Here is a 27,719-nt window from a genome sequence, read left to right as displayed (position 1 = left end):
CCCTGCAGGTCCAACGTAACTAGGTCCCACAACTCTTCCAGCACTGCTACATCTGACACTCACCGCGAGCGGCCAACTGAATTGAGTCGCGCTATCAGCGGTGACGTCACTCAGGTTACCCGTTGCCACAGCTGGAGTTCTCCACCTGTGACAGCAAATTACCCGAGTAACTGAAGTGAGCTGCGCGATCAGTGGAGCCCTCACTCAGGTAATTTGCGGTCACAGGTGAGTCCTTCACCTGTGACCGCAAATCAGGCTGCGATACAGAGACAGAGCCGTGCGATGACCATGAACTAGGGTGAACCTTGATGTCACAGCTGTGGGCCCCGCACTACTGCCTGTGTCACATTTATGTCAGAGGTTCACCAGAGTTCATTCTCATCGTGCGGCTCTGTTAGCGGCCTGTCATGCTGTATGGTGCTGCTGTGACAGGACAGGGATGTAGCAGAGCTGAATCGCCATGGGGCCACACTGTCAAAAATGCATTTTTTTTTTTGTCAAACGCAGTGTTTACAGTTGTCAGTCTGACAGAGGGTGCATTTTTTTTATCAAATCAAGAATGCAGCACCCAGACAAACCCTTAATTTGATACCATAAAAGTATAGATTGTAAAAACTTCACCCTTTGCCATCCACAGTTTCTGCAGGATACACTGGACACCTTGTTTGGCATTTTGAATGAAAGTTCTCAGAAGTACAGCTCCAAAGTCTTCGATTGCTTGGTAAGATATGTAAGCAGTAGTGGCTAGCCACTCTGAGGAGTTCTAAAAGGTTTATACAGTTGTCATGGTACTTAATATTTGTTTTGTTGATATTTTGTGTTTTCAGGTTCATATAATAAATTTACTACAAGACAGCAAATTCCAGCACTTTAAACCAGTAATGGACACTTATATAGAGGGACACTTTTCCGGTGCCCTTGCTTACAGGTACAATATGAGTATTATACTATTTACTTATTCTAAATCATACATGCATTAGATGTGTCTCGCAGCAGGAGAGGCGGTCAGCCCTTTTCTTTTCTTTTAAATGTAAAACACAAAATAGAGTTTAAAAAAAAAACTGGAAAATATAATTTGTATAAAATTTAAAAAAAAATCATCTTATGAACCTTATTTTTATTTTTCCAAATTCTAAAAGAAAACGGTCTATCGGAACTAAATAGTCCAATTTTTAGCTCCACTGTTTGTAACTGAAAGTCAAAATCTGGTTTGTTGCTAATGCTAGATTTTCACTAACGGTGGGCGCTGGCCTATTTGCTGTCCTGGGACATCTGCGTGGGGGTTTGTCATCATTGGAGGAGGATGAGGAAAAATAAAGGAAGGTGGGATCCTCTCCTTCACTATCTATGTCAGAGGCAAGGATGCCTCCTCTGCTGGATATAGTCTTCGAAAAGAGTGGGAAATGTTGTTTTTCTTAAAGTAAAAGTTAAAGTTTCGTAAAGTAGCCAAATTTTTATTCTGGGGTGTGTGTTTTGTTGTAAACTTTTTTTTTTTATTGAAAAAGAGAGAGAAAAAATTAATCTAGAAAGGAAAATATAAAAATAAAATAAAAAGTAGAATATAAAAATTTGATAAAAATCATTCTTGGTAAACGGACGACAGTAAATTGATTATCGAGCAACCGCAACTAAATTACGCTAAGTAATTCCATGCAGTAGAAAAAAAACTGTAGTATAAGTAAAATAATTTTCCACTACAATTACTAAACAGATGACCGGAATAAATAAATTGCTGAGCGCCCGCAAGTATTTGACACAAATCCTGACTATATTCAGTAAAAACTACTGCAGCAGACCCCAATAGTTACAGTATATATTTACTGTCCCTAACCTAGCACTATAATTTTAATTTGATTCTTATTTTTACACTTAAAAGAAGCAGAAAACAAACGTTCACTAGTCAGTGTCTGCAGGATGTACGTACTGAGGTGGTGCACAAGCAAATAAAATTAACAGAAACCAAGTCCATGCTAAAAGCAAGCATGGATGCCAATCAGTTATGTGTGGGCGTCACTGATCGGTGGCTTAGAGGCTGTAGGACGCACGCACAGAGGTGATGCACGGAGGAAAAAAAAGTGGACAGGGAAAAAAAAGTCCTGGCCGAAAGTGAGCATAGATGCCGTTTAGTGATGTGTGTCACTGATCAGCACTTGGCAGATGCAGGACCCACCCACGGATGTGGTGCAACAGGGGGAGAGGAAATGTACAGGAAAACAAAAGTGCTTGCCAAAAGTGAGCTTGGATGCCGATCAGTGATGCCGGCAGCTGCAGGAACCAGACATGTAGGTGGTGCAAAAGAAAAAAACTGTCAAAAACTGAGATATTAAGTACTGATCAGCTATAAAGTGATCAGCACTTGGCGGCCAAAGGGGGAAAAAAAAAATCCTAGCCAAAAGTGAGCATGGACGCCGATCAGTGATGGGCATCACTGATCATCACTTGGCAGCTGCAGGACCCAGGCTCTGAAGTGATGCAAAAAACCCCCCACAAAACTGACAAAAACTGAACTATTAAGTACTGATCAGCACTCGGCAGAAGAAAGGGGGGATGGGGTTAGGTAGAGGGGGGAAAAGGGGGAGAGATGGTTTGGAGTGGCTATGAACAAAAGAAGAGGACAGGTACAGGTCAGGAAATGATCTTCCTTCAAGTCTTCAGTTAGCAGCAACAGAAATGGTGGCACAGGCTAAATCCCAGCAGATCTACAGCAGAATGACCAAATGACTGATCTCCTCATGTCTCCAAGCTAGATTGAAGCAGAGCAGAGTGGTCATTGAGGGGGGGTCAGACTGCGCTTCTGCCCAGTGATAAGACGGTCGATAAGACGTCATCGTCCAATCGCTCAAATCAACACACTTGGAAATTTTCCCGCTTTCTAGTGCATCACATGATAAAATGAATGGTGTCATTCAAAGTACAACTTGTCCCACAAGAAACAATCCCTCACATGGCTATGTGGACATAAAAATAAAAAACTATGGTACTTGAAAGAAGGGGAGGAAAAAAACAAAACCGGAAAATCGCTCGGTTGTGAGGTTGTTAAAACCAGGGCTGTGGAGTCAGTAAGCCAAACCTGTGACTCTGACTCCTCAATTTCCCTTACACCAACTCCGACTCCCACATATATTTCATATATTTAAGTGAAAAATGTATTGTAGTACAATGTGAACATCAGACATTGAATCATTTTTATGATACAATAATCAAGATATTTAGATAGAACATAAAATATATTTATTGGAATACAACTTTAGAAAACTAAAAAATGTAATAAATTGTAAAAATGTAATACAGATTTTATTTATATATATATATATATATATATATATATATATATATATATATATATATATATATATATATATATATATAGATTATATATATATATATATATATATATATATATATATATATATATATAATCTAATATACAACCGTTTTATATATATAAAATATACAACGATGAAAACCGTTTCATCAGAAACATACTAAATAACAATTGTGCAGTCTATGAATTTGTTCTAGGAGATAGAATTGCCTCCATCAGATCCTCCTTCATAGGTGGTCTCAAATCTGACCTAATAATTTTAAGGCTAGAGAACAACCTCTCTACAGTAACTTGGGTTGGAGGCAAAGCCGTAACCACATGGGCAACATCTCTAACAATTTCCAGATTTAAAGGAATTGCCTCATGGCACGGTCAGTTTTGATGAACGGTTGAAGTTCTCTATTTCTTTGAGAGCAAGTGAAAAATTTTGCTGAAATCTGGTCATTCTGCTTGCTATAGGGGACAGAGTGAACTCTTTTTTTCCTTGCGGCAACACTTTGCCTCTTCCATGTCATCCAAATACTTGTCGAAGTTAAACTCCTCATCTGATGAGGCTGAAGATATGGCAGCAGTAGCACTGTCAGGACCCAAGTCTTGCGCTTGGCAGTCCTGGAGGCCACTCATCCTAATTGTTGACTCAGTCAGAGCTGCTTTTCCTTTAGTAAGCTGTTGATCATCAAGCAGTATAGGATGACTTGGGTCCACCTAAACAGCTGCCAGAAGAATTTTATTTTCCAATAGCGGTGTCTCTCTCCGTTTCATTGAAGCAGAAATGCCATCTGCGATTAAACCTCCTCTTTGTGACAGGCAAAATAGCAAGTTCTTCCACCTCCTTATGAAAATGCCAGGAGTTAAATCCTCAGCTTGTAATTTGTTAGTCACGGTAAATGTGCGACTAAGCAATTTCTTCAATTCAGCCACCTGTATCCATTGACCTTCATTTAGGGTTACCTGAGGGTTCGCCATATCTATAAGAAATGGTTTTAGGTCAAGCAATTACTCTATCATTAAATAAGTGCTGCCCCACCGAGTGGGTTGATCAGCAATTGCCTCTTTCCCAGCACGTCTCTTGAAGATGAAATCAATTTCAGGGGTCCTGGCGGCAATAACCAATTTCCTCACTTTTTCAATCAGATTTCCAGCATGTCCTTCTTGCAGACTATCTCTTATTGCCAGCTGCAGCGTGTGCACAACACAGCGCATGTCATGAATATGAAAGCGTTTTGAAGCAGCTTCAACAAGATCATCTAATTCTAAAGTATCATTTTGCTGTTCTTCTGTTGTAATATCTGTTTGTTCCTCAGTTACATGAACAGCACTGTGGCCTTCCATCTCACACATGCTGAATCCTAAATTTTCTTCCAACTGTTGTTCATTAATCTCATTCATCAGTTTAATTGTACTTATCATGTTTGAAGCATTGTCCGTTATTTTTCTAATCTGCTTTTGCTATTGAAAACACTGTCTATGAGCTCAAAAACCTTTCAGGTGATGTGGTTTTTTAAAAAGCTGATCTGTTTTTGCAGCTGACAAACGTATCCTCAAAAAACGCAGCAAAAATGCTGTGTTTGAATGTAGCCTTAGATCAGGAATAAAACAGCCATTTATAGGACATTTCATAACTTTCCCAAATTCCTATGAAAAAATATTCAGCACATTTTGCATTGAACTGCTGTACCCAATTTATTATATACTAGGAGGTGGCCCGATTCTAACGTATCGGGTAGTCTATAATGTGTATGTAGGTTAGCAGATTGAATAATAAGGTAATGAATGGACTGGATGGGTTAGGTTTAATTTAGTATTCTTATAATTGTTTATTGGTTTTAAAATGACAAACAGAAGGAACAGGTTTAATAGATGAGTCTAATGTTTAATGATGTCCATGGCTTGTAATGAAAGAAGGCCATGAACAGTGTAAAGTTAAGTAAAAATATGCTGATGCTGTAATGTGGCCCAATGCTGCTATGTGCCCCCATCGTGGTGCAGCCACCATCCTGACATGTACCCCCATCCTGCGGGGTAAGGGCGCTTTCACACTTTCGTTCAGCGCAATCCGCCACTATGGAGAATAGTGCAGTCGGTTAACGCACTGCGCTGTTCTCCATAGACTTGTATTGACGACGCACTGTAATGCAAGTGTCTGCGTTGCATCCGCTGGACGACGCGGAGTCGTTATTTTGATGCAGCATCGGGCGGAGGGAATGCTACTTGTAGCGTTTTTGGGGTCGTTAAAATAACGCACCTTGACAGATTCCGTTGGAATCTGCCAAGGTGTCTGATTGTCTATGGTGGCGGATTCCGTCGAAATGCGCTAAGCGGCGGAATCCTCTGACAAATTTCATCATGTTCTACTGAGCATGCTCAGCATGTCCAGCAGAATGATCAAAATCGTTTAAAATCACTCCTGGTCTCTACCCCCCCTCTCATACTCACCGATCACGGGCGCAGCTCTGCACGTATGTCACAAAGCTTCGGCAGCTTTTCCTCTTTTGAAAATGCCAGCCGCTCATTATTGAATCTCGTATTTCCTGCTTCCCCCGCCTACCGGCGCCTATGATTGGTTGCAGTCAGACCCGCCCCCACGCTGAATGACAGCTGTCTCACTGCAACCAATCACAGCCGCCGGTGGGCGGGTCTATATCGTGCAGTAAAATAAATATTTAAAAAAAAACGACGTGCGGTCCCACTTAATTTTGATTCCAGCCAAGATAAAGCCACACGGATGGGGAGCCCCACGTTATGGGGAGCCCCCCAGCCTAACAATATTAGCCGTTCGGAATTGCCGCATCCATTAGATGCGACAGTCCCGGGACTCTACCCGGCTCATCTCGAATTGCCCTGGTGCGGGGGCAATCGAGGTAATAAGGAGCTAATGGCAGCAGACCATAGCGGCCACTAAGTCCTAGGTTAATCATGGCAGGCGTCTCCCCGAGATACCTTCCATGATTAATCTGTAAGTTAAAGAAAATAAACACATACACTCGAAAAAATCCTTTATTTGGAATAAAAGACAAAAAAACCCTTTTTCACCACTTTATTAAACCCCCAAATACCCCTCCAGGTCTGATGTAATCCACAGAGGTCCCACGACGCTTTCAGCTCTGCTACATGAAGCTGACAAGAGCGTCAGTAGACCGCTCTCGATCAGCTCCACGCAGCAACTGAAGTGAGCTGCGCGATCAGCTGTGCCTTCATTCAGGTGACCCTCGGACACAGCTCTCGGGTGGAGGACTGCAGCTGTGGCTGCGGGTCACCTGAGTGACGGCACAGCTAATCGCGTGGCTCACTGCAGTCGCTCCGGGCATTTGTGGTTAGCTCTCTCTTTCTCTCCTCCCGACCGCAAATCTTCTTTTCCCGGCGTAACATTTAAAAAAACCCCCGCAAAACGTTCTTTTAAGGCCCCGTCACACGCAGCGATATCGCTAGCGATATCGCTTGCGAGCGTACCTGCCCCCGTTGTTTGTGCGTCAGGGGCAAATCGCTGCCCGTGGCGCACAATATTGTACGGAGCCGTCACACGGACTTACCTGCCTAGCGACGTCTGTGGAAGCAGCCTAATGTGTGCGGGGGACGGAGTGCGGGTTGGGTGTAGCCGAACGGGGCCATGGCGCTGAGGATTTCAGAGCCGGGGACTGCATGGCTGGGGACAGGTGACTATCCAGGTGTGTGTGTGTGTGTGTGTGTGTGTGTGTGTGTGTGTGTGTGTTCAGTGTATACATGCGGAGGGCGCGTGGGGCAGAGCCAAGCAGGGTAATGTGTGCGGGGGGACTGAGTGCGGGGGTGTGTGGAGCCGAGCGGGGCCATGGCGCTGAGGACGTCAGTTCCGGGGACTGTATGGCTGGGGACAGGTGACTATCCAGGTTGTGTGTGTGTGTGTGTCCAGTGTATACATGCGGGAAGGGGGGGTGGAGCCGAGTGGGGTAATGTGTGCGGGGGGTGGAGGCGAGCGCTGGGTGTGTGACGGTTTGGTTGCCGGTGTGGGCTCCCGGGGGTGCGGCACTCACCAGGGAGTTGGGGTTCCGCGCGGGTGCGGGGATCAGTGTCGGGCGTCGTTCTGTCGGCCCGTAGTTCAGGCTGTTCAGTTTGCTGAGCCGTTGGTTGCAGGTTCTTTAGCGCGCGCGTTGTGGCGACGGTTGTCACTGTAATTACGTCATTTTGGAGCAAGACAGACAGAATAAGGCAATTATATATATAGATTTTAGGAGTCTGAGTCGGTCCATTTTATACCGACTCCACCAAAATGAACACCGACTCCACAACTCTGACTCCGATTCCACAGCTCTGGTTAAAACTCATTTTATTTTGGCAGATTTTAGGCTTTCTGTAATCTAACCTACTTTCTGACTTTTAGAGACCTCATAAAAGTGCTGAAGTGGTATGTGGACCGAATAATTGAAGCTGAACGGCAGGAGCATATCCAGGAGGTATTAAAGGTAATGGAAGCGAGAATTACATGTACTCATGCACTCATTTACATACAGGTTACTGATTTATGCTGCTTCACTTTGATGTGGTGATAATTGGCAATTGGCCTATTTTTTGTAACTTCAGTAGCCCGAATCACAAAAAGACAGTGAGCCTATTATACTAGATTATTGCTTGTATCTATCAGGCCCAATGACAGGGAAACAAACCTGTTACCATCTTGAAAACATAAATTAATTCATGTCAGGTCTAATAGTCGTTAACAGTAATCCTGTTTCTCTAGTGAGATCCCATTCTGATCATTTATTATTGCTAATGATTACAATATTGATGTCTCGTTTTCATTAATATTTTAGGCACAAGAATATATTTTTAAGTATATTGTTCAGTCTCGGAAACTTTTTGCTTTTGCAACTGGTGGACAAAATGAGGAAGAATTCCACTGCAGCATTCAGGAACTTATGATGTCAATCCGATTTTTCCTATCTAAAGAAAGCAAAGGAACAAGTGCTTTGTCTCAGTCACAGGTTGGTGATTTTTCTCCAATTCAGTTTATATTAAGCCCCTTCTCTCTTTTTGCCTTTTATGAACCTGTAATAAAAACCATTATCTTAAAAAGAATCTGTAATCAGATTTCTGCTTGTCCCATCTGATGAGCAGAGACCCTGATTCCAGCGATATGTCACTTACTGTGCTGCTTGCTGTCATTTTGATAAAATCACTGTTTTTATCTGCTGCAGATGTAGCAGTTCTCTGAATACTGAGCTCTGTCTAACCCCACCCACCCTACTGTTTGACAGATATGTGTGCACTGTTCATAGGCCGAAAGCTGCCAATCAGTGGTGGGCAGTGGTTTTACAAAGATCAATTTGGAGGAATATACGGCAGCAGACTTACTAGTCCACTAGTGATAAGGTCTTGCTGATATAACAGTAATTTTATCAAAACTTCACCAAGGAGCCCAGTAAGAGGTACATCACTGGAATGAGGGTCTTTCTATACCTTATGCTGCTCTCAAGTTAAGTGACAAAACTTATTGACAGATTCCTATTTGAAGGAATTTTTCAGGAATTTTTTTTTCCATTGTGTTCTGGTGTACCGACTACAAAAACCATTAAATAAGCTTTACACGTCCACTTTCGGCCTAGTGCTGACTCTTTGCCTCTGGTTTTTGATGAAAGGCTATAATGACTACAACACATGACGGTTGGAGCCAGTCACTGAGCTCAATAGTGATACCGATATTGCCGACATGAGAACACAAATCCAATGATTTGTATAGCGTTGATATTGTATAATCGGTTCCAATCTATCTTTTCTTTTGCAAATATATCAACCATGTTAATAACATGTTCTGTAGGATATTCCTTAACAAAAGACTGAAAGATGCTAATTTGTAGTGGATAGTGGTGCAGATTTAGGCCTTGATTCATCAAGAACTGCGTTGTTCATGGCAGTATTGAGAAGGGGACGTGGTGGAGGCAGAGGTGCCTCTTATTGAATGAAATCTTAAAAGGGGCATCTCACTACAAATCTTACTCTAGTTCTGGACTTGAGTAAGATTTATGGCGTAAGGTACATCACAGGTAGTGAAGGGTGGACTCTCAGATAAATGGGATCGGCGAGTCTAACAGGGTTTAAAAAAAAAAAAAAAAAAAAATTGGTTCCGTCCCTCATTACCCCGATTTGCCACTGCACCAGGGCAATCCCGAAGAGATGGGTAAAGTTTGGGATTGTCACATCTAATGAATGCAACAATCCTGAGTGGCTGCAGGCTGCTATTTTTAGGCTGGGAGTGGCCCAATAAGCAGGGTTCTCCCCAGTCTGAGAATACCAGCCCTCCAGCTGTCGGCCTTTTCATGGCTGGGTATCAAAATTTGGGGAGGTACCACACATTGTTTTTTAAAATAATTTAAACAATAAAAAAAAAAAACGCATGCTAGGTTTCTCCTATTTTGATACACAGCAAAAATAAGCGCATGGCTTGGGGGCTGCAGCCTGTAGCCATATTCTTTATCTGTGCTGGGCATCATAATAAAAACTCTACTCCAATTGTTTTATTTATTTATTTTACACCACAATATTGAACTTCAGACAGCACCTGTGATTGGTTGCAGTCTGACGTGGTCACACAGGCTGGGGACGCATCTGACTGCAACCAATCACAGATGTGAGGACGGCCTGTGGGTGAGGAAAGCAGTGCATATGGATGAGCGATAATGCGCAGCCCCGGAAGTGAATCTGCAGCTGCGGGAGCAGTGTACAACCACGCCTGAGACTCGGTAAGTATGAATCACTTGCTTCATTCTTATTTTATTTATTTTTCCTTCATTTTTTTTTTAATTTTTTTTTTTTTATTTTCCAAAGCCGGATTCAGGTCAACAGCCCGAATTCCCTGAGATTCCCGGGCCCAGCAATCGGGCACATTTGAAACTACGCAGATCCAGACTTTTACAGTCCGGGTCCACCCATTTCTAGTCACAAGCCGTCATGAATTAATGCGCAGGTGTTGCTGCGTTTTTCCCCAGCCCCACACAAAGTCACATGTTTTTTTACTTTAAGAAGTTGCAAAATTTTAGTGTTTTACACCAGATTTCTGATGTAAACACGTCTATGAACGGGACCTTGTTGTTGATCTCCCAGTATTTTTGGTATGGATTTCGCCGTAGACTTTGCAAATAAGTTGCATAAAGTGACATGCTGTAGATAAAAAAAAAAAAAAAACACACAGCCTATGGATGACATTTGGTAAACTCTTATCCACCTTTCTGGTACTACAACCACATATATGCCGAATTGTCTTGATGGATATTTTAAGACCTAGATCATCTCCTAAAATAAGAGTAAGGTATCACCTACCTAGCTGGTTATTCTCAGGGGCTTATTGTTTTAGTTTCTTGGAATACCTTCCTCTTTGAACTCGGCTGTCCAGATCTGCGCTTAGTGACTGAAGAGCAGATGACTCGGCAGCTCAGTTACGTAGACACGCCAGCCTGACTTCTGATCTCTTTTATATCAATCACACTGGATTCTCTTGAAGTGCACAATTAAAATTGTATATGTTGTTATTATTGGGGAGATGAACTGACAATTCTGAACAGTTTCCATAAGTTTTAATTATCAGTGTGATAAATATGAGATTCTAATCATTAGACTGTCCTCTGACTAATTCCTTGTATTTCCATATTTCTCCAGGCGGTGTTTCTGAATTCTTTCCCAGCCGTATACTCAGAGCTGCTGAAGCTGTTTGATGTTCGGGAAGTCGCAAACTTGGTGCATGACACTCTGGGCAGCCTGCCAACAATCATGCATGCGGATGACTCCCTTCAGGAAATTAAGCTTCAATGTATTGCAAAGACGGTGGAGAGTGAGCTCTACAGCAATCCTGGTAAGGGCAGTGAGACATATTCACCATGTTAACCCCTTTCTCTGCCAGGGCAAGTATTCTTGGCAAACACAAAAAACTGAACTATAAAACAAAATTATTATACCCCCCCCATCACTCCTGGTCTTTGCTAACATAGGCACCTTAATCAAATTTATATTCGAGGTTCCAAGCTCACACTAAAAATAAAAGTGTAATGTGTGTAGAGTTTATATATGAGACTTATGGGGTGCTATACACACCGCAACATCGCTAGAGATAGCTAGCGATGTCGTGCACAATAGCACCCGCCCCCGTCGTTCGTGCGACATTTGGTGATCGCTGCCGTAGCGAACATTATCACTACGGCAGCGTCACACGCACATACCTTTTCAGTGACGTTGTTGTGACCGCTGAACAATCCCTCCTTTAAGGGGGAAGTGCGTTTGGCGTCATAGCGACGTCACTGCGGCGTCACTAAGCGGCCGCCCAATAGCAGAGGAGGGGCGGAGATAAGCGGCCGGAACATGCCGCCCACCTCCTTCATTCCTCATTGCCGGTGGACTCAGGTAAGGAGATGTTCTTCGTTCCTGCGGTGTCACACATAGCGATGTGTGCTGCCGCAGGAACAACAAACAACATCGTACCTGCAGCAGCAACGATATTAATGAAAGGAGCGACGTGTCAACGATCAACAATTTTTGACACTTTTGCGATCGTTGATCGTCACTCCTTGGTGTCACACGCTGCGATGTCGCTAACGGCGCCGTATGTGCGTCACTAACAACGTGACCCCGACAATATATTGTTAGCAATGTGGCAGCGTGTAAAGCACCCTTTAGTGTTTGCTTGTCTACATATACTTACATTCCCAAAATCTCAGGGATTAAATAGAGCAAATATGACTTCTGTATGAAATGAAGGTTACCAAGTGGTTCGCTTTCTTAAAATAGGGATTTAAAGATGATTTACCCAGTGGACAGAATTGGCTGAAAATTGGTATGTATGCTATTCAAGGCATAGGGAAACGGAAGTTATCTTATAAAAATTGTTATGCCAAAACTTCGCTGAGACAGATGATGACACGTTTTGAGGCAACAGGGTTACGGAGTGTTCAGCCAGGGCGCGGGTGACGACCGGTAAGCAGAGAAGTTATGGAGGACTTTGCTACTACTGTCGTGGAACAGGGCCTGAACAACCCTGCCGGGAACAGCAGTGCACGCAGTGTTTCCAGGCAATTGGGGCTTTCTTCCGTACAGCACAGTGTGGAAAGTTCTCCGCTCCCTGGCTGAACACTCAGTAACTTTGCTACCTCAAAATGTGTCATCAAATTTTTTTTTAAGATGCCTTCCGTTTCCCCATGCCTTGAATAGCATAAATACCAATTTACAGCCAAATCTGTCCACTGGGTAAGTCTGCACATGGCTCCAAACACCTAGGTTATTTTGTGGCCACCTTGTAAGTTGAAGATTACTTTAATTGAAAGGGTTTGTCCGTTTCTGCTATTCATGTTTGAGACAGCAGTAAACTGCAACTAGGTCCCGGACACTTGAATAGCATTGGTGAGGGTTAAGAAATCTGCAGAGCGCAGGTGATCTACACAAGTCCAGTATACATTTTTAGAAGTTACACAATCCTCTTGGCCCAGGTTATTCCCATTTCAGCCATGAAAGACCAAGATTAGAACAAGCCTTTAATGATATGTATTTTTGTTGTTTCTTGCTCTCCAGGAAGATTTTGGTCTATAAGCTTTAACGGCTTTATTTAGTCAACCCCAGAAGAATGTTGCTTTTCAATTAAATAAAATAATGAATTACCAAGATACTTCGGTATATGCACTCAGGTGTATTGCAAACCTTAATTTCAAAGCAAAATTAACTTTCATTCCGTAATCCTTTATAGCAACAGGCACCAAGACACTAAAGTGGGGGGAAAAATCTGAAAATCTAATCAAAGTAAACAATAAAAACTGATGCAATAAAAACTAACCAACAATAAGAAAACTGTAACAATAAAGACTAACCGCTAAGAAAACAGTAATTGTCATCAAATGTTTTGATTGTTAAAGTAATCTGTTCCCAGACCTACCGTAGTAGGACAACATGACTTTTTTGTCAGATTAAATAGTAACTAAACGTGTTTTGTTTTTCTTTACATAGAAATGTGATTTGGATGCATTTTTATAATAGGGCTAATTAACTTATTTTGCTGCTTTCATGCTGAAAATAGGGGCTACAGTGTGCTTTAGGCCCCCTTCACTAGTGTATATATAAAAAAATGCAAGTGTGGCATATTCCGTTTTGACCATCAAAGTGTACATGTGTGTCATCCGTGTCTGTGTGTGCCATCTGTGTGTAATCCATGCACTATCTGTGTGTCATCCATGTGTACGTGTATGACCACTATGTGACATCTGTGTTACGTATCTTAAAAAAACTTATGACAATAAAATTAATGTTTTTTATGTGTTAAAGATCTTCAAAAATAGAGAGAGGGATGGCTAAAGAGATTAAAGGTGGCTAATAGATAAATGGTTAGATAGCTTGTACAGCTATTAACCAAATAAATAATTAAATGAGTAAAACATGGAGTCCCCCCCCCCCCCACCCCACCACCCCATTTTTGATAACCAGCAAAGGTAAAGCAGACAGCTGTGAGCTGATATCCAGCTTGGAAGGTCCATTGTTATTGGGCCCTTCCTAGTCGAATAATTGCAGCTCTCAGTCACTCCAGAAATGGAGCATCAGAAGATGCTCCAGTTTTGGTGCTTTGCCTCAGCTCTTCTCAATGTCCTAGTGTGGTGGCAATTGGGATAATTGTTTTTGGGGTTGATGCCAGCTATGTAGTGTCCAAAGACATAGCTGACATAAAGACCTGGTGCTAGTAAGGGAGATGTGTCTATCAGACACTCCCATTACTAACTCTGTAATAAATAAAAAAAAAAAAACCAAAAACTCACACATACAAAAAAAAATTGAAATAAACACTTCTCAACACTTTCCCTCATTCCCTACTTTATTAAGAAATAAAATCCACCCAGGTTCCCTGTAGTCCACTGAATCTGCTGCAGTCCACAAATGGAAACCAGTAATAAAATAAGACACCCACATTCATCACTTTTTATTTAAAAAATTAATAAAAAAATTACCACACAGGTCCGATGTAGTCCAGCGATTCCGACGAACAAAGCCTATGGAGTCTTGTTCTGATATGCCATAGACTTTGCTTACAGGGACTTTCGGGTCACGCTGCACTGTGTGATACCTGGCACCTCTGAAGAGTGGAGACATTAGTAAAGTTAATGCTCTTCAGACATTCCAGGTGATGCTGTGCTATTTCATGACTTTGTGACTTTGACGAGCAGTAATATTACTATCGTCACTGCTCTTCAGAGGCGCTGGGTCTCACACAGTGTATCATGACCTGGAAAGTGCCTGTAAGAAAAGTCAATAAAGTGTCAGAACAATGCTCCGTTGACTTTGTTGTAATCGCTGGATTAATTTGAACCTGCATGGGAATTTTTTTCTTTTATTAAAGTGGTGAACAAGGGTACGTGTTTTGTTTGTTTTGTCTTGTTTTATTTTTCTGTATGCTTGTGTTATTTTTTTTTTTTGCTTAATTTTGTATTACTTGGCTGGTAATGGAGGGTGTCTGATAGACAGCTCTCCATTACAGACACCAGGGCTTGATACCAGCTGTGTTTTTGCACACTACATAGCTGATATCAACCTCAAAAAACATTACCCCAAGTACCAATGCATCAGGGAATCAGTAAGTACCTTGGAGCTGTGTATTCATTGTCATGAACAGCCGGGAGGGTCACACAGACATCCCACCAATGTCCATCAATTTCTCATGAAACAGCCCTCTGGCGCTCCCTTTATCATCAGGACAATTATGGAATTGACAGGCAATAAGTAATTGAGGCTCTGGTTGTTCTGGTGAAGTGCTCACAGTGAGGATAATGTGTATATATATATGTATTATATCTCTCTGGTGTACGGCCATCACCAAGCTTCACAATAACACAAGGAAAAATACTTTCTGCCACCTCCAATCTTTTATCGGTAGATTGGACACCCGTTAAAGATAGAGTAAAGGCCACTTTACATGCAGCGACATCGCTAAAGCGATGACGTTGGGGTCACGGAATTCGTGACGCATATCCGGCCTCGTTAGCGGCGTTGTTGCGTGTGAATTGTACGAGCGACCGCTAACGAGCAAAAATACTTACCTTATCATTGCTCGTTGACACTGCTCCATTCCCAGATATCGTTGCTGTTGCAGGACGCAGGTTGTTCATCGTTCCTGCTGCAGCACACAACGCTATGTGTGACACCGCAGGAACGAGGAACCTCGCCTTACCTGCAGCCGCCCGCAATGAGGAAGGAAGCAGGTGGGCGGGATGTTCGTCCCGCTCATCTTCGCCCCTCCGCTTTGATTGGGCGGCCGCTTAGTGACGTCGCTGTGATGCCGAACGAACCACCCCCTTAGAAAGGAGGTGGTTCGCCAGTCACAGCGATGTCGCTAGGCAGGTAAGAAGTGTGACTGGTCCGAGCGATGTTGTGCGCCACAGGCAGCGATTTGCCCGTGACGCACAACCGACGGGGGTGGGTACGCACGCTAGCGATCTTGCTAGCGAGATTACAGCGTGTAAAGCGGCCTTAAGGCGTATTCGGGTTCATGGTTTATATAGAACTAGAGGAACAAAGCTATTACATTTTATATATTTAATTAGAAAGAGTAGGCAGTGTTTATAAAAGGTATACAAGATTTTAGAAAAGGGAACAATACAATATATAAAATTACATGAAATAAGCAAGAAAACATACTGAGAATCGTTCCACAGATATGACTTCCAGGCTTTAGGAAGGTAGGGTTCGCCTTAGAACAAATGGACAGAACCACAGCTTATCTGTGTCCTCCACGAACTGAACCACACAAAAATGTGGCAGATATCCTTTATTACCTCAGGTCAGCAGCCCCTTGATGACCTCATATGGGGCGGTCTGTGGGACCTTAAGAAAATTATGGAATTCCAGTTTTCATCATATCTTTGACCCTGGATTTCACAGGTGAAGGATATTAACGTCATGTTTCCCATCTTGAATTTACCTCTTCAAAAGGTAGGAAACACAACATACCTGGTCCCATCAAACTGGCAAATATCCATTTGGTGGGATTCCAGCCATCGCCCAGCAAAGCAAAACTGTGTTTTGTGTTTGCCATTTTGTTAGGATTTCCAAAATATAATTTTCATATCTTTAATATTAAACGCTGTACATACAGTCTTAGTTCATAGTTTTTTTTACCCAGCAGAACAAAAGGATCTGTATTTTGCTCTTCAAATGTGCTCTTATATACCTTAAGGTTTTAAATAGCTCTGTTTTCCATAGTTACCAAGGAGAGGGTGGTTTGGTTGTAGGGAATTTACATTTTTTTTTATGACACATTGTTTTGAGTTTTTGACTCTGAATATTTTCACTGTGTCAAAAAGATTGCGACTTACAGTTACAACAAAGTGGATGGGACATATAGAAATCTCAGTCAGTGACTTCATTCACCTGTTGTATGAGGCATCCGGAGATGTCTACACAGTGCACCATTAGTACTTTCCAGTCCTTGGTCCTCAGCTGCTTGCCATTACTATTTTGTGTGTGGCTGACCACATATAATTAACCTGACAGTCGAGCATTTATTTGTCCCTATGGTTGTGAGCCACACAGAATGGCATCACGAGCAGCATGTGGCCCCCAGGCTGCAGGCTGTGCACCCCTGGTGTATAGTGAAGATTGTGCTGCCATCACAGACCTACTGTGCAGACTAAGCTCCTACACTCTTCTCACTTCTATTTACAAGGAGATAGATATAGAGAAAGGAACAAAAACCGCTCACCACTGCAGAGACAAGCCTGAATATATCCTCCTGTTAATGTCCTTTAGTCCGGCACGGATTACAGCAGCAAGCTGAGAAGGTAATGGAACAAAACAATGGAAAAGATCCAGTTGACCTGAGGAAGGCGTCCCGCCGAAACACGTTGTGGTATACTTCTGCCATTCATCAGTGTGCACAAGCCGGTGTTTTCACTTGAAATATGGATATTTATTTTTAATCAAGTTGCAAATAAAGAAGCATTTTTATTTATCCCCTTGGAGTCCAGCTGGATCTTTTCCATTGTTATTTACAAGGAGGCTGCACATACATTTTGAAGTCTACTCTTTCCCGCACTCATAGTGGAGAGATCCATACTCAAAATATTGCGTATTGATCTATAGACTTAAAGTATAGTTTAGCACCTCATTTGTCCATAAAGGCTATAAGATAGGGGAGTTAATCGTATTAAGCTGCTTTCACACAAGTTTTTTGCCATCAGGCACAATCCAGCAAAAACATCAAAAAACGGATCCGGCGTCTGTTGCCACTGCATTCGTTTTTTCCCCCATAGACTTTCATTAGTGCCGGATTGTGCCGGATGGCCTTGCGTTTCATCCGTTTTTTGCCGGATCCGGCAAAATTTACTTGTTTGGTGGCCGGATGAAACGTTGAAGTGAACGTTTTTGTGTCCGGCAAAAAAACGGATACGGACGCCGGATCCGTTTTTTTGAACTGAGCATGCTCAATATCACACCGGATCTGTCAAAAAACTGAAGGAACTGATGGGAAAAAAACTGATGCAACTGATCCGTTTTTTCGTCGGATCCGTCGCATCAGTTTTCTCGCCGGATCGTGCCTGATACCAAAAAACTGATGTGTGAAAGCAGCCTTAGGGTATGTACACGAATCATTGTCTTTTTGGCACCTGCTGGGTTTTTTAAGGCAAAGCCGCTTCAAGAACATGTCTGCTGTCGTTTTCCTGAAATGGCTTCCCTGGCATCTGTTACTCTACACTCCCAAGTATAGAGAGCTAGTGGCTTGCGTTACAATGGACAGGTCACTTCTTTTAACCAATTAATTGTTTTCAAACTCTGAGTCAGTTGATAGATGTGACCTAAAAGGAAACATGCACAGCAATGTTGTGTTGACTTTGCTGTGCATTATATTAATTTTATGTGTCGCTTCTGCTGAGGTTTTTCAGCTAGAATCTGCCTGAAGATGATACCATGTGCACATACCTTTACAAAATGAATCCGAATTTATATTTTTAACAAAGTGAAAATAAAGTAAAAGTTTAGTTATTCTTTAGTTATTGTAAAAACTGTTTAATGTGATTTTGGAATCCTGAAATCTCTGATACTGGGAATATCGTGGAAGCTCATCACGTTCTAGTTTCTGATTTTGTTTGGGTAAGCTCCGCTCGTTAAGTGCTTGGAGTGACCTGATTGTAATAATATGCAATGTGTTGTCATTTCAGAGTCGCGGTTTATTCTCCTCCCGGTCGTCCTCCACCACCTCCACATGCATCTGCAGGAGCAGAGAGATCTTGTAATGTGCGCACGTATCCTTAGCAACATGTTTTGTCTTAGCAAGAAAAACAGCTCTGTAAGTAATTGGGAGATGCTTATTATATACATTAACATACAGCATGCTGAACAGTAATCCGTAGCACACTGTAAATCATTTCCACAGTAATCTATATATAGGAGATGTATACAGCAGGTGCTTGGCATACAGCTGGAAGCCTAGATTCTTGCCTCCCTTTAATAATTAACATGCTCTATTGCCAGGCCTCTTCTCTAATTACTAATCACAAATTAACTTGCAGGACATGGAGGATTTTTGATTAATTACTGTGCCTTATGTGTTTCCTGTGGCACGAGTAATGCCACTTACCAGTGCTGATGGCTACTGGCATTAATGTTGATTCACAGTTGAGAGCAAAATTGTCCTTTCCTGCATAACTAGTAGTAAAGGATGGTGTTGGTGCTATATTGCCCTATAGCAAGTTAAAGGGGTTTGTTCCAAGAAAACGGTTGTTCTCTACTGACCCTCCCCAGCTCAAGTGTGGAGTTTCTGCCACTGCTCTTGGTGACTGCTATTCTCTGCAGCAGTAATGCCATGTCACCAGCACTGCAGGCAATCCTTCAGTTCACTAGCTTGTGCAGTCATCTTTGCCCACTGTGCTCAGCGATTGGCTGCAGAGCTGGTAACGTGAATCGGGGCCACAAACATGACCTCAGTGCTGCAGACCATAGCATCTACTAGGAGTAGTGACTAAAGGCCCTGTCACACACAGAGATAGATCTGTGGCAGATCTGTGGTAGATCTGTGGTTGCAGTGAAATTGTGGACAATCAGTGCCATGTTTGTGGCTGTGTACAAATGGAACAATATGTCCATGATTTCACTGCAACCAAGGATCTGCCAAAGATTTATCTCTGTGTGTGACGGGGCCTTTAGACTCAGCTCTGGACCCACAGAGGGTGAATAAAGGACAGTTGATTATTTTTTTTTTCCGTTTAATGTTTCTTTATTGTTTAAAAAAAAATAATAAATAATTATATAACATAGAATGAATATAGATAATTTTGTAGAGCCCGGTTTTACAGAATATGAAAAAGTTATAGTTTGATCTGGGCATTTAAATCTTATGCAGCATATATCATAGTGAAATTTATCACCGGTCGTACAAGAAAAAAATTCTTCATAACATCCTTAATGTCATCTTATCCCAAATATATATCAGATTTTTTTTTTTTTTTTTTTTTTTAAACAAACTGCAACCACAAGGACAGGTGTGTTTGACAACTGGAAAATCCTTTTAAAACTACTTTTGATGCACATACTAGTCTGGTATCCTCATTTTTTTGCTTGCCTTTTCTGAACTGAACATACTCATCTGCTATGCCTGTATGGTATTTGACAGACAGGAGAGCAGGAGCAGAGAAACAAAAGACCTGCCACCACTTACTGTTATCCAGAAATAGGTTACACTTTCCATCTGTCAGTGGAAAGCAAGTTAGACAGAAGGTGGACAATCGGTGACATTTTTCCTGATATAATCCATTGGCAAATGTGCACAAATAATAAACTGAATACATTTTAAGAGTGCAACTTACATTCCTAGACCCTTCTACTCAACGAACTAAAGAGCAGAAGTGCTAATGTATAGTAGAATACCAGCTTTTCAGAACGTCACCAGGATTATCAGGCATTGGTCTTATTAAGAGCCTCTATAGCAGAAAGACCATGTAAACATCACATTTATTATTGTATGTTCAATGCATTCACTTAAAGAGCATCCGTCTCCAGGTTTCTGTGTACACCTGGCATAGGCAGAAAGCTACCAATCAGTGGCCTGGTTGGGATTAAACTGAGCTCATGAATATACTTGACTAAGGGGTGCGTCACACACAGCGAGATCGCTGCTGAGATCGCTGCTGAGTCACGGTTTTTGTGACGCAGCATTGACCTCATTAGCGATCTCGCTGTGTGTGACACTGAGCAGTGATCTGGCCCCTGCTGAGAGATCGCTGCTCGTTACACACAGCCCTGGTTCGTTTGTTTATTGTTGCTCTCCCGCTGTGACGCACACATCGCTGTGTGTGACAGCGAGAGAGCGACGAAATGAAGCGAGCAGAGAGCAGGAGCCGGCGTCTGGCAGCTGCGGTAAGCTGTAACCAGGGTAAACATCGAGTAACCAAGGTGGTTACCCGATATGTACCTTCGTTAGCAGCCTCCGCCGCTCTCACGCTGCCAGTGCTGGCTCCCTGCTCTCTGCACATGTAGCTGCAGTACACATCGGGTTAATTAACCCGATGTGTACTGTAGCTAGGAGAGCAGGGAGCCAGCGCTAAGCAGTGTGCGCGGCTCCCTGCTCTCTGCACATGTAGAGACGTTATGATCGCTGCTGCGTCGCTGTGTTTGACAGCTAAGCAGCGATCATAACAGCGACATACAAGGTCGCTGTTACGTCACAGAAAATGGTGACGTAACAGCGACGTCGCTATGTGTGAACCCAGCTTAACTGGCAGCTGGTTTGCTAGTCCTTAAATGTTAATATGTTGATAAGTTATTTTATCAAAACTGCACCAATCAGCTCAGTGAGTGATCTATCGCTGGACTCAATGTTGCCGTTCTCAGATTAAGTGGCAAAAAATTAGTGACCGTTTCCCATTAATTGTGACATAAACTATGAATTGGAAAAATGTACATAATTTTAAAAAAATTCTTATATATTCTCCGTTTAGTAATTTCAAGCGTTGGGTTTCAAAGTTAACAGATTCTGTACAGATATTGGTTGAAGAAAAATGGCTAAACCCCTAAAGCAATTAGAACAATAAATATATTAGGAATAACCATGTCTAAGAACTTGCTTAAACCATATGTAAAACACAGAAAAGGAAAAAAGATGTGAACTCCAGAATTGCTGCTATTCCCACAAACAAATACAATTAACTCAAAATAGTATCAATAAAAAAGTCACCTCTGAATACAGAAACAAGCTTTTGGCCAGCACTGTGGTCCTAAACATAAAAAAGCCAGAGGACTCAGAAAATGGCAACACAAAGAAAATTGCTTTTTTATTTTGCAAACTTAAGAATTTTTGTCACCACTAAAATGACCAAAAAATTGGACAAGTTTAGCGCATCCATATTTGACCTTGAGTCATTTTGTCAAGTCTCTTTCAATGCTCAACGAATGTTATAAAAACATACCCCATAAAACCATGGCAGAAACATACAATTTTGTTGCACTTGGATTTCCCCCCCCCCATTTTTCATTACATTATATGATAAAATAAATGGTGTCATTCAAAAACTACAACTCGTCCCCCCAAAAAAATAAGACAATAAGGCTACGTAACAAAAAAATAAAGTTATGGCTCTTCCAACAATGGGAGAGGATAAACCAAAAGCACAAAACCATTCCTGTGTCGTTAAGAGGTTAACAATATTTTTGTTAAGATTTTGCAGAAAACATAAAATGTAATCTACTCTTTTAATAGAATTATACATTACTATAGCTTACAAAATTAAGGTGTTCTAATTAGGACACTGCTCATTAGATCCTATAATATGGTTATGACAACCACCAAAGGAAGCACAACCAAAACGCATCAGAGTTGCAGAACGAGCTATGGGTAAGCCTCAGGATTTGGGATGCTGATAGTTTATTGAACTCAATAGTTGGTGATGAATAAGCACTACCACGCTCGGGTGCTCGGTACTCATAACAAGCAGTTGGATACTCTGATAGGCACAACTCGTGTACCGAGTATAAGGGAACTCAAGCCTTTTTCTGTGAAATCTTCCTGAAAAATGCTTGAGTTCCCCATTGAAGTCCATTATACTTGGGTTCCCCTGTTGCACTCGTCCGAGTGTCCGATAGTTCGTCACAAGTACTGAGCATTGTAGTGTTCGCTCATCACGATCTATATTATCTGTTAAAAAAGTAATGATCATTTATCCTCTCCTTTACCTGTAATCCTCTTATATGTTTCCATTATTGCAGTCAGCATATGCACTATGTTATTACTATTGATGCTGCCCCTCCTTATATAATGTAATTAGACCCTGCCCCCTTTTTATACTCGAGTCTTCACATCTGATTTTATTGCTATATTGTTCCTTTTTTACATGTATTTTATTTATTTTTATATTATATGGTTAGTGTTTTCTTTCATAGCATTACATTAAGACTTGGGGGCTTATTCATTAAGACTGACATCTCATGCAGCAAACTTACTGCGGTCTCGCTGGCGTACGATGCACCTTATTCATTCATTTTGCTCATTTTCTCACTGGTGTGCTCACATCGGCAAAGAGGTTACTGTAGTCAGGGTCTTCTATGGTAGCATTTTTGCTAAAAAAAAAAAAAAAAAACTCTCCAATATTTCACACTTTCTTTGGTTACTCCCAGAGCGCTGCCCATTTTGACAGAGCTACTTCAGTCCAGTATGAAAATGCCAAAAGTCTCAACAGTTTTTTGCAGCTCTTCTTTTCAAAACCAGTTTTGTGGCATACAAGTGTTGATGTATCGCCCCCCAATGCCTTTTTTTCTGAAATATTAGCCTCCTGTGGGAGTTTTGCAGGAATGCTTGCCTAGAGACTCATTAATTTAACATGGCTGACGCACAAATAGATTTCATTTCAGTTTGTTAAATCATGAAAACCAAAGAAGTTTTTTTTTATTGAAATTCTTGAAAAAAATTAAAAATTGACTTGTGTATCTAGGTTTTTCTGTTGTATACTTGTTATAGCACCATCATCTGTTCTTTTGATTCCCTCTTGTGTTTAGTCCTGGCAGACACACATACTCGGCTCTGTCCCAAAGGGGAAGATGCTCATGTACAAGATTCCTCTTATTGTCTAGTCCAGCCAGTAAGGATCCGCACCCTATAGGAAGCGTCTTCCAAGCCAGGACTGTATACATTAGGTGGACGTTCTGAATGGGAATAAAAAGACCAGTAGGGGGTCACCATAACAAGTGTATCACAAGATATACATTCGTTTAATCTCTGGGAATAGAATATAAAACTTCCTTGGCTAGATTTCATTGTAATGTTTTATGTATTTTTTTCATTTTTAGGAAAAGTCTGCTATGAAGGAAATTGATGTGATTGTGAACAGCTTGCTGGATATATTACTAAGGACTATTTTGGAGATTACAAGTAGACCCCAGCCTTCAGGCTCTGCAATGAGACTTCAGTTTCAGGACGTAACTGTAAGTATGTTGTCTTAGATGGAGCTGTATTACTGTTAATCACTTTTTTCATGCTGTATAAACCTTTAACACAAAATCTCATACATGTATGTTCTTATGAGATCTAACTTGCCACATCAGGACCTTAAAGTATGTGATTTGGATGCTGTGTGCCCATACCATATGCATTGGATCTGGCTGTAGTGTACAGCTGAACTCCTGGTGCATTTCCTGGGACCGGAGCAAGCTCTGATTCCTGCACTTTTAACCAGAGATGCCCTTATCAATAAATACAGCTGAATTTGAGGAGTTGGCCTGAGCGAAAGGGGTCCCTTAGTCAATCCATTATTACTATAGTGAGATTGAGGGGTGCAGAATGGGATGCTGTGACAACCTAAGTCCTAACAATGGCCTCTTTATACCAAAGCCTGTCTCAAGCGGTGTCTCATAGGCTGTCAGTGTAACACTAACAGGCTGAGATAATCCACTGCACAACAAGAGTAGTAAAATGTGTTCTCTATGCTATTAAACTATCGTATAGTTGATCCCCATTGAAGGATTTATGAAAGAAAAAAATAGTTTTAACATCCTATAAAAAGTTCTGGTTTTCGCACATTTTTATCTAAGGGAGCTGCTGTGTTTGATCTGTTTTCTCTTCTCCTCTGACTCCGGATGTTAGGGGAGGAGGTGCCCCACATCTACCTGTACTGAGTAGATTTTTTTACTTATACTGTATTTTTCTTGCTGTAAGACGCACTTTTTAACTAGAAAAACTCCTGCTAAAAAGTATGTGCATCCTATAGCACCGAGGCAGCTTCTTGTGATGGAGAACACAGACACTGCATCCTCTCCAATCACAGAGTGTGACCCCATCTCCTTCTGCTCTGCACTGATCTATGTGATCGGTGCAGAGCAGAAGAGGACGCTACCGGATCTGAACTTGAGGCTACAGTACCTTTAAAAGCTGAAGGACATTTAGCCTATTTACTCTGTTTAACTTTACAACCTTTCAGGTCATGATATTGGTCATATCACCTGAAAGGTCCTAGAGCTAACTATGTCGAAAGTCCCTCAGCTGATGCAGCCTACAATCAGATCCCGATCAGGAACTGCAATATGTTGTAATGCAGAGTGTGTGTGTGTGTGTGTGTGTGTGTGTGTGTGTGTGTGTGTGTGTGTTGGCAAGGTGTGGTAATGTGTGTGTAAGTGTAACCGCAAGATGTGGTAATATAATGTGTGTCAATATGTCTTTGTATCATGGTTGTATTTGTGTCTATGTGCACGTTGCAGATCTGTGTGTATCTATATGTGCATGCAGTTAGCATGTAGCAGAGCGTTGTGTGCGTATATTACACTGTAAAGAGACACTAACAATGGATTTATTACCTCTCCATTCTACCATAGTACATTAAAATTCGTGCTAATGACCCCTCTACTTTAAACCATCAGGGAAGTTTTCATTAACAGGAAAATGTTTTTCTATTTTCTGCTGTCTTAACCTAGGGAAGCATCTTATGGTAAAATACGTCTTGTAGTCCAAAAAATAAGATTCACTATTTCATTTTCAGAAACTTTATTAGTGTACCATAGGCTGCACTGCTATTTATAGGAGAATTTTCTCTGCCTAAAGATCTACAGTGGGTATGGAAAGTATTCAGACCCCTTTAAATTTTTCACTCTGTTTCATTGCAGCCATTTGGTAAATTCAAAAAAGTTCATATATTTTCTCATTAATGTACACTCTGTACCCCATCTTAACAGAAAAAAAACAGAAATGTAGAAATTTGTCCTAATTTTTTAAACAAGAAAAACTGAAACATCACATGGTCATAAGTATACAGACCCTTTTGCTCAGACACTCATATTTAGTCACATGCTGTCCATTTCCTTGTGATCCTCCTTGAGATGGTTCTACTCCTTCGTTGGAGTCCAGCTGTGTTTAATTGAACTGATAGGACTTGATTTGGAGAGGCACACACCTGTCTATATAAGACATCACAGCTCACAGTTCATGTCAGACCAAATGAGAATCATAAGGTCAAAGGAACTGCCCAAGGAGCTCAGAGACAGAATTGTGGCAAGGCATAGATCTGGCCAAGGTTGCAAAAGAATTTCTGCAGTACTCAAGGTTCCTAAGAGCACAGTGGACTCCATAATCCTTAAATGGAAGAAGTTTGGGACCACCAGAACTCTTACTAGACCTGGCTGTCCAGCCAAACTGAGCAATCAAGGAAGAAGAGCCTTGGTGAGAGAGGTAAAGAAGAACTCCAAGATCACTGTGGCTGAGATGCAGTAGGGAGATGGGAGAAAGTTCCGCAAAGTCAACTATCACTGCAGCCATCCACCAGTCGGGCCTTTTATTACAGAGTGGCTCGGCGGAAGCCTCTCCTCAGTGCAAAACATATGAAAGCCCGCATAGAGTTTGCAAAAAACACATGAAGGACTACCAGACTATAAGATATTAGATTCTCTGGTCTGATGAGACGAAGATAGAACGTTTTGTTGGTATGTGTGGAGAAAACCAGGCACTGCTCATCACCTGCCCATTACATTCCCAACAGTGAAACATGTTGGTGGCAGCATCATGCTATGGGTGTGTTTTTCAGCTGCAGTTGAAGGAAAGATGAATGCGACCAAGTGCAGAGATATCCTGGAAGAAAACCTCTTCCAGAGTGCTCTGGACCTCAGACTTGTCCAAAGGTTCACCTTTACAACAAGACAATGACATTAAGCACACCGCTAAAATAACAAAGGAGTGGCTTCAGAACAACTCTGTGACCATTCTTGACTGGCCCAGCCAAAGCCAAAGCTGAAAAGGGCTGTCCACCAACGTTCACCATCCAACATGACGGAACTGGAGAAGATTTGCAAGGAAGAATGGCAGAGGATCCACAAATCCAGGTGTGAAAAATTTATTGCATCATTTCCAAGAAGACTCATGGCTGTACTAGCTCAAAATGGTGCTTCAACTCAATACTGAGCAAAGGGTCTGAATACATATGACCATGTGATATTTCCGTTTATCTTGTTTAAAAAATTTGCAAAAATCTCTACATTTCTGTTTTTTTTCTGTCAAGATGGGGTGCAGAGTGTACATTAATGAGATAAAAAAATGAACTTTTTTGAATTTACCAAATGGCTGCAATGAAACAAAGTGAAAAATTTAAAGGGGTCTGAATACTTTCTGTACCCACTGTAAATAGTATTTTTCTTCTTTACATGCACAATGTGCTAGCTCATAGAGATACATCTCTATACCCTGTATATAGCCAAGACAGAACTCCATATTATTTGTACTGAATACCTATTACTATTCCAGTATTCATCCTGAATAACGAAGCCAATGCAAGTCAATGGGGAACTCGAGCATTTTTGTTGGAAATATTCAAGAAAAATGCTCCAGTTCCCCATTGACTTGCATTAGGTTTGTTGTTGTTGACAAGTACTGGAATAGCACTAGGTATTCGGTACGAATAACTCGAACCCGAGTATTTAGTATTCACTCATCACTACTCACTACCTCTTGTGGCAACCTGTTCCACTCATTGATCACCCTCCGTGTCAAAAAGATTTTCTCTAATATCAATTCAATGTATGCACATGGAGTATATGGTTTCAGATATTTCTTCTCCAGATCTCCATTTCCTTGCTGGAAAACGCACCAAAAACGCAATGCGGTGTTTAAGCGTTATTGATGCGTTTTTCCTCCAGGAGATGTAGAATTGTTGCAGAAGTTTGTTGCAAATCTGCATCTTCTGGCAGAAAAACACACCGAAAACGCATCAAAACCGCATTGCGTTATTAGTGTGGTTTTTTTCCAGGAGATATCAAATACTCAACATGTGCACATACAATAATCCGGTAATCCTGACTTCATGACTGCTCCTAAGGTGAGGTCACTGAGTTCAATGAGTTCCCCAAAGATCAGTTTACCCGACGTCACAGTTGGGGTACCTTTGGGAATAGATTTTTTTTTTTTTCTTACATAACACAGCTGTCGTTAACCCCTAATATTACCTCA

The 27,719-nt window shown here is 41.6% G+C and overlaps 1 protein-coding gene across 3 annotated transcripts in view; it reads left to right on the top strand.

Annotated features, from left to right (window-relative positions):
• Window positions 1-27,719, top strand: part of DOCK4 (dedicator of cytokinesis 4) — a 415,128-nt gene that overhangs the window by 220,459 nt on the left and 166,950 nt on the right. For all 3 annotated transcript variants that reach the window (XM_075345007.1, XM_075345008.1, XM_075345006.1), the window contains exons 19-25: window positions 638-721; window positions 828-928; window positions 7,680-7,761; window positions 8,110-8,280; window positions 10,949-11,141; window positions 18,469-18,596; window positions 23,585-23,719. In XM_075345007.1, coding sequence (XP_075201122.1) covers window positions 638-721; window positions 828-928; window positions 7,680-7,761; window positions 8,110-8,280; window positions 10,949-11,141; window positions 18,469-18,596; window positions 23,585-23,719 — 894 coding nt within the window. The remainder of the gene's footprint in view (window positions 1-637; window positions 722-827; window positions 929-7,679; window positions 7,762-8,109; window positions 8,281-10,948; window positions 11,142-18,468; window positions 18,597-23,584; window positions 23,720-27,719) is intronic.

The sequence above is a fragment of the Anomaloglossus baeobatrachus genome, chromosome 4 (assembly GCF_048569485.1).
Source record: "Anomaloglossus baeobatrachus isolate aAnoBae1 chromosome 4, aAnoBae1.hap1, whole genome shotgun sequence".
Taxonomy (NCBI): Eukaryota; Metazoa; Chordata; class Amphibia; order Anura; family Aromobatidae; genus Anomaloglossus; species Anomaloglossus baeobatrachus.
The sequence above is the reverse complement of the archived record's forward strand: the minus strand, read 5'-3'. Positions and strand labels throughout refer to the sequence as shown.